Source organism: Phalangium opilio, unplaced genomic scaffold (genome assembly GCF_054372755.1).
Source record: "Phalangium opilio isolate 3A_F unplaced genomic scaffold, DU_Popi_V2 ptg000002l_1, whole genome shotgun sequence".
In the NCBI taxonomy this organism is placed as follows: Eukaryota; Metazoa; Arthropoda; class Arachnida; order Opiliones; family Phalangiidae; genus Phalangium; species Phalangium opilio.
Window position 1 is genome coordinate 12,278,412 of NW_028324144.1, and position 17,984 is coordinate 12,296,395.

The following is a 17,984-nucleotide window of genomic DNA, read 5'->3' on the forward strand; positions in this document are numbered from 1 at the left end:
CGACGAGGAAAGAGTTATTAGGGGGACGTTTGTGGCGGACGAAGTCCATTTAGCGGTTAGAAAGGGTTACGTGGTTGTTAAAATCCACGAGGCCTGGTCGTACAAAATATCTCAGTACGACCCCGTAACTAAATCAGGCGGGCTTTTTAACAATTACGTCAACTGCTTTCTGAAGCTAAAACAGGAAAGTAGCGGCTGGCCTTCTGACGTAGTAACCCAAGCGCAGAAAGATCAATACGTAGCCGAGTACTATGAAAATGAAGGGGTAAAACTTGATCCTAGCTGTATCGAGAAGAACGCTGGCAAGCGTACCATTGCCAAACTGTGTTTGAATTCGTTTTGGGGCAAATTTGGTGAGAGGACTCGGCTTGACAAGGTAGAAGTCTTCGATGATCCACAGAAGTTCTTTAACTTGTTCTATGACCCAGCAATTGAGGTCAAGACGTTGATACCAGGTAGCGACGACATTTGCGTTGCTAAGTGGTGTTATATCAACGAGATTGACCCAGTTAATAAAAATGTCAGTGTTCCGATCGCAGCGTATACCACTGCCATGGCCAGGATTAAGCTTTATTCCTACTTAGAACGCTTGGGTGAGTCTGTTTTATATACAGACACTGATTCGATACTGTACGTTTACACACCAGGGGGCGTCGAAATCGAAACTGGGAATTTCCTCGGTGAAATGACCAATGAGCTTGAAAAGTACGGACCCCAGGCCTACATCGAAGAATATGCGAGTGGTGGATGTAAGAACTACGCATACCGAGTTGTGAACCCTGATACTGGATCGACAGCCGTCGAGATGAAGGTTAAGGGGTTCCGACTTAACCATACCACCAGAGATTTGGTTAACATGGATAGGTTAATGGGGCTTATAGGCATTTACGAACCGCCGGCGGAACCAATCCAAGTACCAATCCCCAAGCAAATACGCCGAAAGGCTGATCACACTGTTATAAGTGTAGACCAATCTAAGGTTTATAGAACTGTGGTGGATAAGGTTAGGTTAATTGAAGATTTCCGCACGCTACCTTACGGTTACCGAGTTTGAGCACATTCGACCGTATCTATTTCTGTGGGGGGTCTCTTCTTTATTTATTTAATTATTTATTTATTTATCTAGTCAGTCCCGGTGATATTTATTTATTTATATATTTATCTAGTCAACATGTATTTAGTCATTATATAAAGTCTAGCCATATTGTTTTTTTGATCAATATTATCAATTACTCATTTTCGTCTCGGTGAAATGTCCTGTGCTTAACTAATTTTTTCGTCAATGCTTCCTTAAATACCCTCATGTATTTTCGAAATTGCAATTGTTCATTTTTCGTGTCGATCTCGTCCATATATACATATATATATACAAACTTTTACAATCTTTATCTCATTCGTTCGTTGAAAGTCAAAGGGTAAGGTCATGTATCCTTTCTACCATCCTTTTAACATGGTGATAGCAGGCCCGTCTCAAAGCGGGAAAACTCAATTAGTTTTAAAAATATTAGAGAATAGGGAAGCCATGTTTTCCCCTAATATAAGCGAAATACATTGGTTCTACGGTGAATGGCAACCTTTTTTCGAAAGTTTGAGAAAATTTGTGGTTTTCAAACAAAGTATGCCAGATTTATCAGAGTATACAGGCGGTAAGCCATGCCTTTTAATCATTGATGACTTGATGACCGAGAACAAAGGAGAAGTTGGTTCTCTTTTTACCAAGGGAACGCATCATCGCAACTTGAGTGTAATTTATATCGTCCAAAACGTATTCCACCGATCCAAAGACTCTAGAGATGTTTCTTTGAACGCTCATTATCTTATTCTTATGAAATCTCCTAGAGACAAATTGCAAAGTTCCATAATAGCTAGACCAATGTTTGCAGATAAAGGGCGTTTCGCTGTCGACGCCTACCGTGACGCTACTAGTTTACCTTTCGGATATTTATTATTCGATCTACACCAAAGATGCCCCGAGAATCATAGACTTAGGACTGGAATATTTCCCGACAGCCCTTGCGAAGTTTACATTCCCAAATAATTAAAATAATAGACGGGTGTTTAGCCATCTCTTCATTTAGTAACTATGCCTTATGCCGTTCGGTCGCAAAGAAATTTGCTCTCCGTTATTACCAAATCCCCTCGAAAACAACGTAGGATCATATTTCGTAACGCCAAGAAACCCTTAATTGACGCAATCTCATAGTGTGTTGAAAATACTTTACACGGTAACGTTAAATTAAATAAAAGCCAAAAAGCTAGATTAGCTAGGCATTCAGCAAAACTTAGAAAAATTGCTAATAAGAGAATATCTTGGAAAACAAAACGTGATATACTAGTTCAGGAGGGCGCTAGTTTCTTTTCTTTCCTTTTCCCTCTCGTTTCCTCTATTATCGGCGCCATAACAGGACGTAGTCAGTAAAAATGCAGTACGCTCAGAAAATGGTCCTTGTCCCTAGCTCTACCTTTAATAGCGACCCCTTTCCCCACCCCCAACAACAAGTAGTTTCGGAATTGGACAATGAGATGAATGTTATTTTAGCTCGTAAAGATTTAGACGAAGCTTCAAAATGGCGCTTATACGAACAGACTCTACAAAGATATAATAATTTACATATAATCGCTAGCCAACCAATACCCACGGTCCCCCAACCGACATCCAACTATTATAACTTGGCTTGGTTAGACGATATCCCCCTTAAATATATAGGGAATGTACAAAGTATCATTGATCAGATGTCCACTACCCCTGAAAAGCTTAGGTGGACAGATAGGGGGAAATTATAGTTAATGATGCAATAATACCCGGCTCGAATATTAGAGATATAGCTTTAGAATTTGTCAAGCCTTCCTCTAACAAAGACCCAAAACCTAGAGGTTTTTACGCATTTACAAACCTACTTTCTAGTTTTTCCACTCTAGCCTCGTATACAGTACCCAAACAAATTAAAATCAAAAGAACTAGAGCTCCCAAAGTTAGTGTCAAGGCAGAAGCTAAAAAACTTAAAACCGAGTCTCCGAAATGGGCAGCGTACGTAAAATCTCCAGAATTTTAGAAGGTATCTACTTTAACCCTTCCCACCCCGCCAGTTTCGGGGGTGCTGAAAAATTATATTTAGCAGTAAAATTAAAGGGGATTAGTAAGAAACAAGTACTAGATTGGTTAAAGGGAAAAGACGCGTACACTTTACATAAGAGAGTTTTCAGAAAGTTTAAAAGAAACAAGGTGGTTGTAACTAACATAGGAGATCAATATCAGGCTGATTTGAACGACATGCGTTCTTTGAGTCAGTACAACGACGGGTACAAATACATATTAACCGTAATAGATTGCTTTAGCAGAAGAGCTTGGGCCGTACCTTTAAAATCAAAAAGCGGTGTTGAAACGGTTGAGGCTTTTAAGTCTGTCTTTAGAGAAAGGGTTCCTAGGAAGCTACAGACGGATAAAGGTACCGAATTTAGAAATTCCCAATTACAAGGATACTTGAAAGAGAAAGGGGTTATATTTTTTACAACTGAGAATGACGATATAAAAGCGTGTATGGTAGAAAGATTAAATCAAACTTTAAAGTCAAGCATGTACAGGTATTTTACAGAAAAGAATACCAATAGATATATAGATGTTTTAGATGACCTGGTAAATGCTTACAATAACTCGGTGCATTCCGCGATAAAAATGACTCCTTTGGAAGTTACTGGCACCAATGTCCTTCAGGTTTTTAAAAATGTTTACGGAAAGTACTTTAGTGAAAAGAAAGTTTACGGGAAAAAATTAAAGGTGGGCGAATACGTCAGAGTAAGTTGGAATAAGATGATTTTTGAAAAAGGGTACGAGCGAACTTACACAATAGAGGTTTTTAAAATAGTGGGAAAAATAGAGAGACGCCCTCCGGTATTCAAACTAGAAGATTTAAACGGGGAACCAATAAAAAGGGTGTTTTACGGGATGGAACTTCAGTCGGTAGCTAGACCCGAGACGTACAAGATCGAGAAAGTAATTCGTAAGCGGACTAGGAAAGGACAAAAGGAGCTCTTTGTAAAGTGGTTAGGCTATCCCCCTTCTATGAACTGTTGGATTCCGGCTAAAGATGCAGTCTCCCTTTTACCTAACGCTACCAAGCAACGCTAGCATGAAAAATTATGACAACAACAAGATCTCTTCGTACACTACCAAGTTGCCCCAGGCTATAGAGCTGATCGGGGATGACTGGGAGGTAGCTCTAGTAGAAGATTTGTACCCAATGTCCTTTTTTAACATACCCAGTGAGAAAGGTCACGTGCAGGTGGTCTCGCATGAAAATAAAAAAGGTCGGGACGGAAAATCACAGCCTATTGTTAAAGCCGAGGCCTTTATAGTTCCCGGGGGTTATTACAAATCATTAGAAGCCCTCCTTAAACAAATAGCTTCCGGATTAAGCGGCTTTCAATACGGTTCAAAGTTTAAATTTGATTCGGATCCTCTCTCTGATTACATTTCTATAACTATTCAACCTAACGGTATCTTGGCTCTTTCTCCCTTTTTGAAAAGGATATTAGGATTTAAAACCCCAAAAGGCCAAAGTACGTCTTTCTCTTGCCCTTCAGATAAAACCAGCCCATCGTATAGAAGCTCTGTTCCCGCTCATTTAAATTATTATATTCCCGACCAATTGTTTATTTATTCCGATATAGTAGGCGTAGACAGCGAAAAACCTCACGGTTCGACTATAACTAAATCATCCAACTCTCCCCAGTACGTTAAAGTTGCTAAACGTTACTTTCATACTATAGACATTGATATAAGGAATAGTTTAGGCCAAGCCGCGTCATTCGAGTTTGGAACGTCGACCTGTAAACTACACTTTAGACCATGCCAAAACCCCAAACATTAGAGTCTCGTTGCGAGTATAGGAGGTATTATTTAGATGGGGTGGCGTAGCGGTTAGCGCGTTCGCCTCGCAGCAAGAGGATCCCGGGTTCGATCCCGGACTGTGGCACCGGGTGAAAAATCTGGGAAGCAATCCTTCTGCGAAGAGTTTGCAAGTTCTCTTCCCGCTTGTTAAAGGAGTTTTCCTCCGCGGTCTAACCTGGTTTCTCCTTTCCATTAAAACTTGCAGAGGTTAACGGCAATAGTTAGTATAGGGCGCTGTCGGTTAGCTGTGGCGTATGGGCTAGCCACCACCCCTCTATGCATTGTAAAGGCGTTAGATAAGTGGCAATAAGTCGCAAGATGACTTGGTCCAATTAGCTAGCTAGCTGAAATTATAGAAATTATAGATCAGGTAGGGGGTGGAGGGGTGTCAAAAGTATTTGTCGGGACCCCGCACCAAAAAGGTCACGGGATAGGGAGCGCCCTGAAAGGGTTATTTAGATGGGCACGCCCCTTATTAATTAGAGGTGCAAAGTATTTGGCACCTAGAGTCATTAGTACGGGACAAAAGATTCTTGGTGACGTAATGCAAGGTCAGAATGTGAAAAGTGCCGCGAAAAAGAGATTGCAGGAAACTTATGAGAACATGACTGCTCCTTAGCAAGGTTCAGGATTAAAGATAAAGAGACGCAAAGTTAAACGCCTATCAGTTTATCACCGTCATTCAAAGCAGACGCCACGCGATATATTTAGCTCCTGAAAAAATCATGTTTTCTCTCCAAGCTCTTAAGAGTGAATTGGACATTTTTGCCCCTGTGGCGATTCAAACTAGTGTCGAACATGCTCAAGGTGTATGGGCCAAACCCTTGGCGGCCATTGGTGATAGCTCTACCCTCGAATACCTCATCTCGGGCAATGGAGATAGCTACATCGATGTGGCCCACACCATGCATTACAACAAAGTCAAAATCACCAACGAAGAGGGAAGTGATCTTCCTGATGCAGCCGTGGTAGCTTTCGTGAACAACGCTGGCCACGCATTGTGGAGAACTTGCGATGTTTACTTGAACAATACCCGAGTTTCTTCAGCCGCCCAAAACTACGCCTTCACTTCTTTTATCGAAACTGTCTCAAATTACAGACCCGCGGCCAAAAATCTCACCTCATGATGGCCGGATGGGAAAAGGACGAAGCCGGAAAGTTCGACGACTTTTCAAATAAAGGTTTCGTCGCTCGAATGGCTAAAACTGCTAAATCGGCCGTGATTCAATTTTTTACACCCGTGTTTAGCGACGTGTTTAATATTCCCGAATATCTCTTAAACGGGGTGGACCTTAAAGTCGTGTTTACTCGCAACAAGGACGAGTTTGCCTTAATGTGTGAAGAAACAGCCACTCTCAAAAACTGTAAAGTCAAGATACTAGACGCTGCACTCGCGGTACGTAAAGTTAAACTCAGTCCTAAAATATTGTTAGCACATGAAGCAGCGCTTAATAACGGTACTGCCAAATATAATTTTACGCGCACCGAACTTAAAACTAAAACTATCTCTACCGGAAGTAGCACCGAGAGTTTTAACAATATATATCTAGGCCCTCAGCCTAATGGCGTCATTATTGGAATAGTATCCAACGCGGCGTTCAAGGGCAGTTACGCTCTGAGTCCCTTTAACTTTAAAACTTGGGATTTAAATTTTTTGTCTCTGTACCTCGATAACGAACAAATACCTTCGAAACCGTTGACTCCTGATTTCGGTAAAAACTTGTATATACAAGCTTATCAAACATTGTTCGCGGGCACGGGTATTCATTATAAAGACGACGGTAACGATATTACTCCCAACGAGTTAACCCTCTACGCTTTTGATCTGACACCGGACCTATCGGCTAGCGAAACAAACCACTGGAACCCCGTTAAGCAAGGACAATTAAGATTGGACATGGGATTCGCTAAACATTTGTCGGAAGCCGCAGTCTGCATTGTATACGCCGAATTTCAAAGCATGATTCAAATCGATAAAAATAGAAACGTAATTGTAGATTATTAAAAGCAACTACCACCGTAGACTTGATTCTCGCTTTATCAGATACGCCCAACTTTTTGGGTGTTTTCGCATCAAATAGGTTACTTAAGGTTACCAGATATCCCGCATCGTTAATTATACATTTAGATCAGCACTATGAAAAGGGGTCTCACTGGGTATCGGCCTTCATAGATGGAGCTCGTGTAGGGTATTATTTCGATAGCTACGGTTTACCACCATTTCTGCCTAGTATAAGAAGATTTTTATCTTTAAACTGTAGAAAATGGACTTTTGGTAAGCGACAACTTCAGAGGTTAGAAAGTAGCGTATGTGGGCAGTATAGCGCCCTCTATGGTATTCATAGAAGTAAGAAGAAAAGTACGAAAGATTTCCTAAAAGCTTTTACCGCAAATCGAAAAATTAACGATATGAAAATTGCTAAACAATTTCAAAATCATATACGGCGACTAAAAAGTGTAAAAGGAGCTTATTAACAAACCGTGTGGTTGCCTGGTGGTAATGCGTCCAGCTCTGTGTTGTTTCAACAACATTTGAGTTTCCATTCCAGGGTTCGACTTCCTACCAACGGCGCTTTATTAGTACGGTATAGAAAAAACATCTTCAGATACGGCTAGAATCAAGTTTAAGGAGGAGGTGTTTTTTAAATATTTAACTAATTTATTATTAATTTAATTTAACTTAATTATGTATGTTATTATCACGCTAATTAAATGTTTTTTGATTTAAAATCTGATTGTAATAATAATAAGCCTAGAATAACCTAGCATAAGCCTACCTTTCAGAATCTACCATAGCATAAGCCTACAATAGCATAAGCCTATCCCTACAGGTATCAGCCACGTGACGTTATCAAGAAAACCACCACCAGGTGGCTCAACAATTCAAATTTCCCGCCAACAACATCACGTGACGTCATCAATTCCCCCCCATTCCCATCCCCCCGCCAACACCATCACGTGACGTCATCAATTTCCCCCCCAACCCCCGGGATAATTACTTCTTTTCAAATTGATGTCCTTAAATAAAATCTAAATGTGTTTACATATATTTAGAGAAGAATGAAAGAACTCAAACTAATCCAGTAAAGATTACCGAACCTATACTTAAAGCATGTAAGTTTTTGATATAGGCCTATGCTAATTTAATTAATCTATTGAAATTTAAATATATTATATCAGATTCAAACAAATAAATGCAGACAGATTTTAAAGGAAATTATGCATGCATGACTATGTCAGAGAATGCAAGTGTGCAAACAGATGTTTTCGACATATTTAATTCATTACACGAGAAAGAGACCTTAGTTAATCTCATTGATAGTGTCAAAACTACACAGAACATTTTTTCGATAACTGTTGAAAAATGTATTCGTCTCAATCTGGATTTAAAAGTATTATTTACTAGCATTAATTGTTATTAAGCAGAGTTGCCACAGGCCAGGAAAAATCTGGGAATTTCAAAATGGGCTGAAAGAAACGAGACATTAGGGTTTGTCAGGAGAAAATAGAGGAGCATCTTGTCGTGTTTAAGGGCTGTTCACAAATTACGTTACATAAAAAAATCCGATTTCTCCCCCCTCACACATCGTCACATGTATCAACCACCCTAAAATTACTTACCAAAATCTTACCCTTCACAAATTTATTTATTAAACTAGCCACAAAATGTCCCATTTTTAACAAAAAATTACTGGACTTTTTAAACTTTGGCAAAACCCGGCTGGACGCGTGACGTAATTCATGAACAGCCCCTTATGGAAAAGAAAAACAAATAGACATTTTTTTCTTGTGCAATTCCAACGTTTAAAAACCAGCGTTTTAAAAACAAATGCCTTTAACATTGATAAATTTTGGCCTGGAAAAGTCAAGGAGTTTTATTTTGAAATTTTGTGGCAACCTTGCTAATAGAACTCCCAATTAAAGTTTTGTTATTATTTCTTTTAGTTTCGTAGAAATATTTTGGGAGAACGCACTGTAACAGCTTCAAACAACAATAATTTTGGGAAAGTTCAAGATAATGTTGATCCTGTTTATGCGGTGTTTCATGAAAGTGGGAAAACATATTTATATGTTGTTTTTCGACCAGTTTGTATTTTGGATTTGTCACCATCTAATTCTAATTGGGGAGTTGATCTTGAGAATATTCTGGAAATAATTAGTGGCAAAAATTACGTTTATTGTCCTGGCATTAAATTTAATGAAACTGAACGAATCCCCCACGGAGCAACTTTGCACAGGCACCCGTTTATAAGACTTCGGTCTGATTCATGTCCAGTGTGGTACACGAGTGATAGAAATTTCACAAAAAACACGGTTAAGTGTGTTAACTGCAATAGAAGTACAAATTCGATGGCAAAGCCCTTTAAAAGAAAACGGGAAGAAACACCAACGAAAAAAGAAAAAAGAAGGAAAATCAACAGCGAATGTCCATTAACAAATGTTACTCCGCAAACCAAAAGGATCAGGTTGAGAAGAATTTCTCAAGCCAGGTCTTTTTTGAACCACCGAGTTAAGAAATTAGAATCACAGCTTGCGCACAGAAGTATTTTGTTAGGGGCTTCTCAATCAGAAGAAATGAGAACAATTACTGAAATTATAAACCGTGACCATAGAGATGAAGTTGATAAGGCTTTAAAATATGTTGGACCACACAGCGAAGTTCTAAGAAATTTTTGGGACAAGGACTCATTCCGAACCGATAAAGCTGAATTTTTCAAAAATCAAATTGAGTGCGACAATTCAAGCATGGCCAATAGATGGAATACTATCACCTTAAGAATAGCATTGGCCATATACCATAGAAGTCCAGCAGCGTATAAGGCTTTAAAATCTTTCAAGATTTTAAATCTACCATGTACGAATACTTTGAAAAACCTGTCCAAGCACCTCAACAACCAGCCTGGCATCGATCAAGTTTATTTAAGCGAGCAGCAAGAAAGGTATAACGTTTTTCAAGAAAAGACGCGTAAAGAAAATAAGCGAACCCCAAAGGGTGATGGTGCGCTTATATTTGACGAAGTGAAGGTCATTGAGAAAGTTTTATGGAATTCAAGTAATCATATGCTTCAAGGTTTTGCGATGGACAAATCAGAGTATCCATTCTTAAGCGATCTTTTGACTAATTCAATTTTAGTCCAACGCGGGCTCGATTTTAGTCCAACGCGGGCTCGATTTTAGTCCAACGCGGGCTCGATTTTAGTCCAACGCGGGCTCGATTTTAGTCCAATGTCGGTAAGAGTACCAACATGGGCTCGATTTTAGTCCAATGTCGGTAAGAGTACCAGCATGGGCTCGATATTTGTCCAATATGGGCTCGATTTTAGTCCAATAACGGATAGATTACCAATGTCACAATGTTGGCTTAATTTTGTCCAATATCGAATTGATATTAGTACAATATTGAGAAGATACTAGTTCATTTTTGCTCACTCGCGTAAAATATGGATAACATCTTTACCATTTATGTATAGTAATTGATCCCATAAATAATGATACTCTATCCAATTTTGAATAAAATACCAAATCCAGCTCCATTTTAGACAATTGTTACGTTATCAAAATTATAAGAAAAACTGTGCTGTGTCATAGTCAGCCTTTTGGATCCTTTTACATACAATTTTTGGACAACATTTTCTTAGAGTGTAGAACATTTTCACTCAAAATCACCCATAGAAACCCTGTTCTTCTGTCCTACCATACTTTTTGTAACATTCTATCTAGGATTAAACTATTTGTTGTTTATAGTGGTGGCAAGCGCGTGGATGGAGACACTGCTTGATGTTATTGATCTGCTACCGAAGGATATACTGAAGAGAGATGTAAATATTACGACATTTTATTTTATCTATAAATGATTGAAATTTATAAATTAGTTAAATTACAGTATAATATTTATGGTACGTTTAAATGCGTAACTTTTGTACCATCCATAGATGGCGTGCAAAAGTAAAAATAAAGACAAGGCGTGTTTTAGACTGTTAGTTTTGGAATATTTTTTAAGTTTTACCATGAAGTGATATCTAGTTTACTAGGGAGAAGGTATAAGATGCCTAAGTATTCGCGCGCCATAATCCCAGTCCCCTTTTCAAAATACAATGGGGGACGTAAAAGGAGGCCGGGCTATTTCGCCTCTCCTCAGTCGGAAAATATGTAATTTTCGCCATTCGCGTCGCGCTGACGTGAGTTTTCAAGAACCAATGAGATGCTGGTTGTAATTTAGGGGCGGGGATTAACTCCGGACCTACGTTTGGACCGGAGATAAAGCTGAAAATGTGGCGAATTTACACCTTCTCCCTAATAAACTAGATATCACTTCTTGGTTTTACATTTATTTCAATTTTTGGGGAAATTTGTTTCTACTATGAATGAGTAATATTTGAGTAGAACAGGACAAGTATTACTAAACTTCACTGTCAATTAATTAGTTTTAATTTTAAAGAAACTCTCAATATAATTAATAGTAATTGGACAAGCCTGGGATGTAGGATGCCTCATGCCTGTTTTGTAAAAACGTTTTGAATGATTTTCCTTCCGTAAATGGAGGGAAAAACTACTTTTTCAGGGTTCATACAAGCCTGGAAAATCAGGGAAATAAATAGTTGACAAAAACCTTAGTGAAAATTCAGGGAAATAAATAGTTGACAAAAACCTTAGTGAAAATTCAGGGAAATTTAGAATTTTTAGTAAAATTCAGAGAAATCAGGGAAATTTGCGTCAAACAGGGGCCGAGTAATTAAGCAAAATGTTCGTGAATATTCCCTCCATAGGATTAACATTACACTAAACTTTGGAGGCTCACAACTCTGGTTATACTAGAGGTACGGGGATGTCCTTCGAGTGTGTTTTAGTCCTATGCGCCCCCCCCCTCCTTCGTTAACATTTGCTCCATAGGATACTCCATTTACGGTAATAACCTGAAAAACTCATGAAGTACATGGGGAAAAACCTGGAAATCTCAGGGAAATTTGTTTAACAAAAGTTGTATGAACCCTCTTTTTACCAACTCTTCTGATTCCAAAAATATGATTGGTCAATATTTAAATAAGAGGGAAAACACGGAAATAGCACTTTAAAAACTTGAAATTTGGGGGGAAGATTTTTGGCGGGTTTTTCTCCTTGATATGTCACTCACGGCATCTCGCGGAAAAACCAAGCGTGAGCGCTCGAGACTCCCAAGTCTACTAATGCCGCGCGAATCTAAATAAAATAGGCTTAACGCGGCGACGCTAACAGGCGTCACGTGAGCGACATCTAAAGAGAAAATTTCTCCTTACTACGTCATCAAACGAAATAAAATTTTAACTAGGCTTTTTCCGACCACATATTAACGTTAAAGGGAATGAGAAACTTCGTTTGAAAAACTTCTGATTTATATAACTAAAGAAGGAATTAATTTCTGTGAATTCAAAAATATCAAGCTTTTAATTCTCCGATTTCTGGTTATTTGGCAATATGCATTTGAAAATGCTTCATATGAAATTATTTGAAATCTACTTTTTATGAAAGGCTAAAACGTTTCCCGTATGCCGACGTCACAGATATAATTTTCACGTGAGATGGTGCCACTCCCTCCGCTATCAGACCCAGAGTTTAGACTGGCGAGAAGCTCGAGACGGGTATAGGATTCCTGCCTTTTTTTTCCTGACGTCGTAGTGATGTCATCAAACGGGCGAACAAGCTCGACACGACAAAATTATTGATATATTGAAACTGAGTTTTCGTTATTTTCCAATGGATTTTAAAAATAGAAACTTTGGTTCAATTATATTAAAAACTTGATATTTTGAAAGTAGAGACTTGAAAGTTTAACATAATACCACACTCGTAGTAAAATATGATATGAAATTGTAAATTCGCATTCCCTTTAAAGGGAGGGTGAAGTAGAAAATCAAGTGATTTTTTATCGATTCTTCTACCAATTTTAAGACCAGTCTGCATAGTGAAACATTCAGGAAATACTTCCGAATGATTCTAAAATTCAAATTAGGTTCAGATTTTAAGGATAATTTTAAACAAGGACTGCCGACCAATCGCGCAACGCCCTGCCTTTTTGTTAACAAAATTCTCGTGGCACGCTCCATGTCTCGCGCCACGATTGTCACGTCGCGCCCCTAATTTTATCAAATCTGGTGATAAATTTCATTCAACATGGAGCGTGCCACGAGAATTTTGTTAACAAAAAGGCAGGGCGTTGCGCGATTGGTCGGCAGTCCTTGTTTAAAATTATCCTTAAAATCTGAACCTAATTTGAATTTTGATATCATTCGGAGCTGGTATTTCCTGAATGTTTCACTATGCAGACTGGTCTTATAATTAGTTGAAGAATCGATAAAAAATCACTTGATTTTCCACTTCACCCTCCATTTAAGAAGCAAATATGTATGAGTGACAATGAGTTTATATTAGGGATGGCGGTTTTCGGAAAATTCCGAAACCGGTATTTGACGATGTCAAATCCGGAATTTACCGGAATTACGGAATCTTTTTACACTCCGAAAAATCCCGGAATCAATCCGGTTTTAATTCCGGAACCAAACCGTATTGATTCCGGAATCAATCCGGTTTCAATTCCGGAACCAAACCGCATTGATTTCGGAATCAATACGGTTTAAATTCCGGAATCAATACGGTTTCAATTCCGGAATCAATCCGGTTTCAATTCCGGAATCAATCCGGTTTCAATTCCGGAATCAATCCGGTTTCAATTCCGGAATCAATCCGTTTTCAATTCCGGAATCAATCCGGTTTCAATTCCGAAACCAAACCGCATTGATTTCGGAATCAATACGGTTTAAATTCCGGAATCAATACGGTTTCAATTCCGGAATCAATACGGTTTCAATTCTGGAATCAAACCGGCTTCAATTTCGGAATCAAAACCAAAATTACACCGACACCAAATCCGGAATTTAACCGATATCAAAACCGGAGCTATTAACATTAACTATATAGGTATAACTTACATTAGCTATATAACTAATTAAGGCAAGGAAAATAAATTTTGTTAAATTATGGACAGACAAATAGGCTAAACACCATTAGCTTTTATTGTATATTGTTGAGTTTGTTTCCCACGGTGGAATTTACAATTTTGTTTTTATTATTTTATCACGAAAGAGAGCCAATCCGCCCCTCTTATACACCGACTTCCTAACAAAATTAAAGTTGAATGTGACGCCACGAATAGCATTACGCCAACCTCCCCACCTCCCCTTGTCAAGGACTGTCACAAATTCCGAAACCCCCCCCCCTTGTCACGGACTGTCACAAATTCAGAAACTCCCCCCCCCTTTAAGAGTGTGACGCCGTTTATGGAAGGTTTCCATTTGTATTATTTGAAGAGATGAAGATTGAAGACAATAGTGGGGAGTCTTACTCTTGATTCTTGAGTAATGTTGGCTGAAAACATTCCGTATGATCCGGAATTCCGTACAAACCAGTATTCCGTATGATCCGGAATTCCGTTCAAACCGGTATTCCGTATGATCCGGAATTCCGTACAAACCGGTATCCCGTATGATCCGGAATTCCGTACAAACCGGTATCCCGTATGATCCGGAATTCCGTACAAACCGGTATTCCGTATGATACGGAATTCCGGTTTTCAACTTGGAAAATTCCGTACCGGAATTTTTCGGAAAATTCCGGATATGTTCCGGAATTCCGGAATTTTTGCCATCCCTAGTTTATATATATATATATATATATATATATATATATATATATATATATATATATATATATATATATATATATATATATATATATTACTCTTAGTAGTTGCTAAATTATTTCGATACGGTTTGTATACACGACACTAATTGGCAAGTGGTTACTAACCAATTAGTCGTGTTACAGGCTTCTGTATCAAAAATTTGTGTTTGGCTTGACTCTTCGACATTTGAAACTTCTAAAATTTGTATAAAATTGGCTGAAAGTGTTTGGCAAGTTTTGATGCTGTTTTTTCAATTCAATGCTTTTAAAAAGCGATTGTTAGGCCATTGGAACCATTTCATTCTCCCTTTTACTTGTTTTTCAGATCCTAACGCTAGCAGTTAGTAAAGGTGAACTCTCGCAACCATTGTCTTCTCGTTTGCTATGCTGTAAAATACTTGGAAAAATATGTACAAAATTTGAACCTTATATGTAAGAGTCATGAAATTTTAATAATCATTAAATGACAGACGTATTCATTTTTTTTTTTTAATTTTCAGAATTAGACAAGAAGTTGTTCCTTTAGTCCAAAGCTTGTGCCAAGATACCGAATTCGAAGTTAGAGGAGAAATGTGTAGGCAGTTGGACTCAGTCGCCCGAGGAATTGGCCTTGAAGCAACTCGTAGCGCTATTTTGCCAGAGTTGGTCGAGTTAGCGTATGATGAAGAAGAATCTGTGCAATTAGTTAGTGTCGAAACTGTAGTGAGAATGCTTCCAATGCTAGATGATGGTAATTCAATTTGAAAACATTCAAAACTAGGGGTGTGCGAGTTCTGATTTTTAGGTTGCGAGTACTTGAAAACTGGACTCGCCAAGTCCTCGATTCCAGTGAGGCATTTTTAAGTCGAAACATGTTAGTCAAGTCCAGTTTAAAAATAATTTATTAGTTACTAAAAATCAAGAACTAATTATCAGTAAATAATATAATTTAAATAGAAAAAGATGTAACACACTATTTTCCAAAAAAAAAAAAGAATAAAAAAAGAAAAAGAATAAAAAAGAAAAAGAAAAAAAAAGAATAAAAAAAAGAAAAAGAAAAAAAAGAAAAAAGAAAAAAAAGAAAAAAGAAAAAAGAAAAAAGAAAAAAGAAAAAGAAAAAAGAAAAAGAAAAAAAAGAAAAAAGAAAAAGAAAAAAAAGAAAAAAGAAAAAAAAGAAAAAAGAAAAAGAAAAAAGAAAAAGAAAAAAAAGAAAAAAAAAGAAAGAAGAAGGAATAAAAAAAAAGAAAAAAAGGAAATAAAAAAGAAAAAAAAAGAATAAAAAAGAAAAAAAAAAGAAAAGCCCCCAACTGTGTTGGAATATAGAATAGGAATTATAATGCTTATCGTGCATTACAATTAAAGCTATATTATTTTTGCATTTGCTAGCGGTTTTTACCAAAAGCTTGTTTTAGGTTAACACCTGGCGAAGAAAATATGAACCGCCCAAGAAAAAATTTACTCGCGACTAATGTTCTTAGTTTAGTAATGGTACTCGCAACTTCCTAGGAAAGCGGGCTTCTAGTCTGTACTCGGACTTGCACAGACCTATTCAAAACTGTTCGGTAGTAATGCCATTTTTTTTCCTTTAGAAACTTGCAATCAGACAATCATTCCTTTAGTGAAAAAGCTATGCAAAACCTTTCTAAGGTCCAAAAGCTTTCCTCTTCCCGGAGTGGCTCATCAGTTGGGCCCCTTTTGTTCAGGACTTTCACCTCAATTAGCCACTGAACATGGCCATTGGTTTCTCGAGACTTTTAAACTTTTTTGCAAAGTTGGAAAAGGCGATGAAGCTTCAGAAATTTCAGAAAACGTTAAGTCTGGAGGTGTAAGTATTAAATTCGGGGTTTTATTTGTAACACTAACATTTGGTTACCCATGCTGCGCAGAATTATAATCAATCCATTTTGTAGCCGGTTTATCGTCGGTACAGGCTGTTAGTTGTCCCAATCGGTTAATTTTCGGTTAACGTCTTCAAACCACCTATAGTCGGAAATTCGACTCAAAACACGGTGTGGAATCTCCAGTAGCTAAAACCAGTCGGACAATGAGTTAATAATATGTCAGCTCCCTATAAGTTACTCAGGCAATTCATTTTTATACTTCAGCGCTTTCTCCCGCGCCGCCAGCTTCCCAATTATATGCGACGCTCTGCGGCCGCCACGTGAACGAAAATCCTATTTACTCTTCTTTCCGGTTTTTCCCCAAAGCGCCTGTTGTGGAAGCTAGCCAATGATATCGGAGATATTTAAGAAGCCGAATATTTCGCTCAGTAGCCTCGGTTAAGGAAACAGTTAAGAGATCAATGTATTTGATTTGTCTCAGTTGTATAATTTTCTGGTTTCAAGTCACAACAACAACTCTTATCTTTAGCATTCTTTATCAATATCTGCAAATTGCATTGAGTTTTTTGTCTAAGTACTGACTAGTGTTCGTACGGGGACCCCGACCCCGGTACCTAACATGTAAAATGTAGTCGGGGTTAGATTTTGGTTAGGTTATTTTTAGCAAATTATTTTTTGTCCTGCGCCAAAAACAATCATCTCATTCGTCTCAAATAAGTGCTCCGCTTCTCATTTATGAAAAAAAGGGCAAGGGGGTAACTAACAACAAACAAAATACAGTAAAAACAGTCACCAAAATTCCAAAGTTCACCATCCTCCCTCTCGTGGATCGGCGGCCCTCCCCCGTCTTTTCTAATGGCAGTGGTCTTTCATGGGAATCGTAGCTGCGTAGCTCGGAAAGTCGGAATTTATTGGGCTTTTTTGCAGTTTCTTGCCTACTAGGCTGATGTCTTACCCCGACCCCGACCCCGACTTGTTTTTTTCTTGGTGGTAGTAGTGACACCATCTCACGTGAAAAATATATCTGTGACGTCGGCATACGGGAAACGTTTTAGCCTTTCATAAAAAGGTGGATTTCAAATAATTTCATATGAAGCATTTTCAAATGCATATTGCCAAATAACCAGAAATCGGAGAATTAAAAGTTTGATATTTTTGAATTCACAGAAATAAATTCCTTCTTTTGTTATATAAATCAGAAGTTTTTCAAACGAAGTTTCTCATTCCCTTTAACGTTAATATGTGTTCGGAAAAAGCCTAGTTAAAATTTTATTTCGTTTGATGACGTAGTAAGGAGAAATTTTCTCTTTAGATGTCGCTCACGTGACGCCTGTTAGCGTCGCCGCGTTAAGCCTATTTTATTTAGATTCGCGCGGCATTAGTAGACTTGGGAGTCTCGAGCGCTCACGCTTGGTTTTTCCGCGAGATGCCGTGAGTGACATATCAAGGAGAAAAACCCGCCAAACATCTTCCCCCCAAATTTCAAGTTTTTAAAGTGCTATTTCCGTGTTTTCCCTCATATTTAAATATTGACCAATCATATTTTTGGAATCAGAAGAGTT

At 38.2% G+C, this 17,984-nt stretch overlaps 1 protein-coding gene across 1 annotated transcript; it reads left to right on the plus strand.

The window, feature by feature from the left end:
* The first annotated feature begins 10,638 nt into the window (after positions 1-10,638).
* On the plus strand, positions 10,639-16,653 carry LOC149719825 (serine/threonine-protein phosphatase 4 regulatory subunit 4-like). The gene is made up of 4 exons (XM_089862600.1): positions 10,639-10,707; positions 14,928-15,034; positions 15,103-15,332; positions 16,171-16,653. Exons 1-4 carry the CDS (start codon positions 10,651-10,653, stop codon positions 16,473-16,475), a joined length of 699 nt encoding a protein of 232 aa, XP_089718726.1. The 5' UTR covers positions 10,639-10,650; the 3' UTR covers positions 16,476-16,653.
* The last annotated feature ends 1,331 nt before the right edge of the window (positions 16,654-17,984 follow it).

Excerpts from the sequence above, each read along its gene's own strand:
- LOC149719825 (XM_089862600.1), top strand. The coding sequence starts at position 10,651 with ATGGAGACACTGCTTGATGTTATTGATCTGCTACCGAAGGATATACTG. Across the intron at positions 10,708-14,927 it reads AGGATATACTGAAGAGAGAT|ATCCTAACGCTAGCAGTTAG; the intron begins GTAAATATTACG and ends CTTGTTTTTCAG. Across the intron at positions 15,035-15,102 it reads ACAAAATTTGAACCTTATAT|AATTAGACAAGAAGTTGTTC; the intron begins GTAAGAGTCATG and ends TTTAATTTTCAG.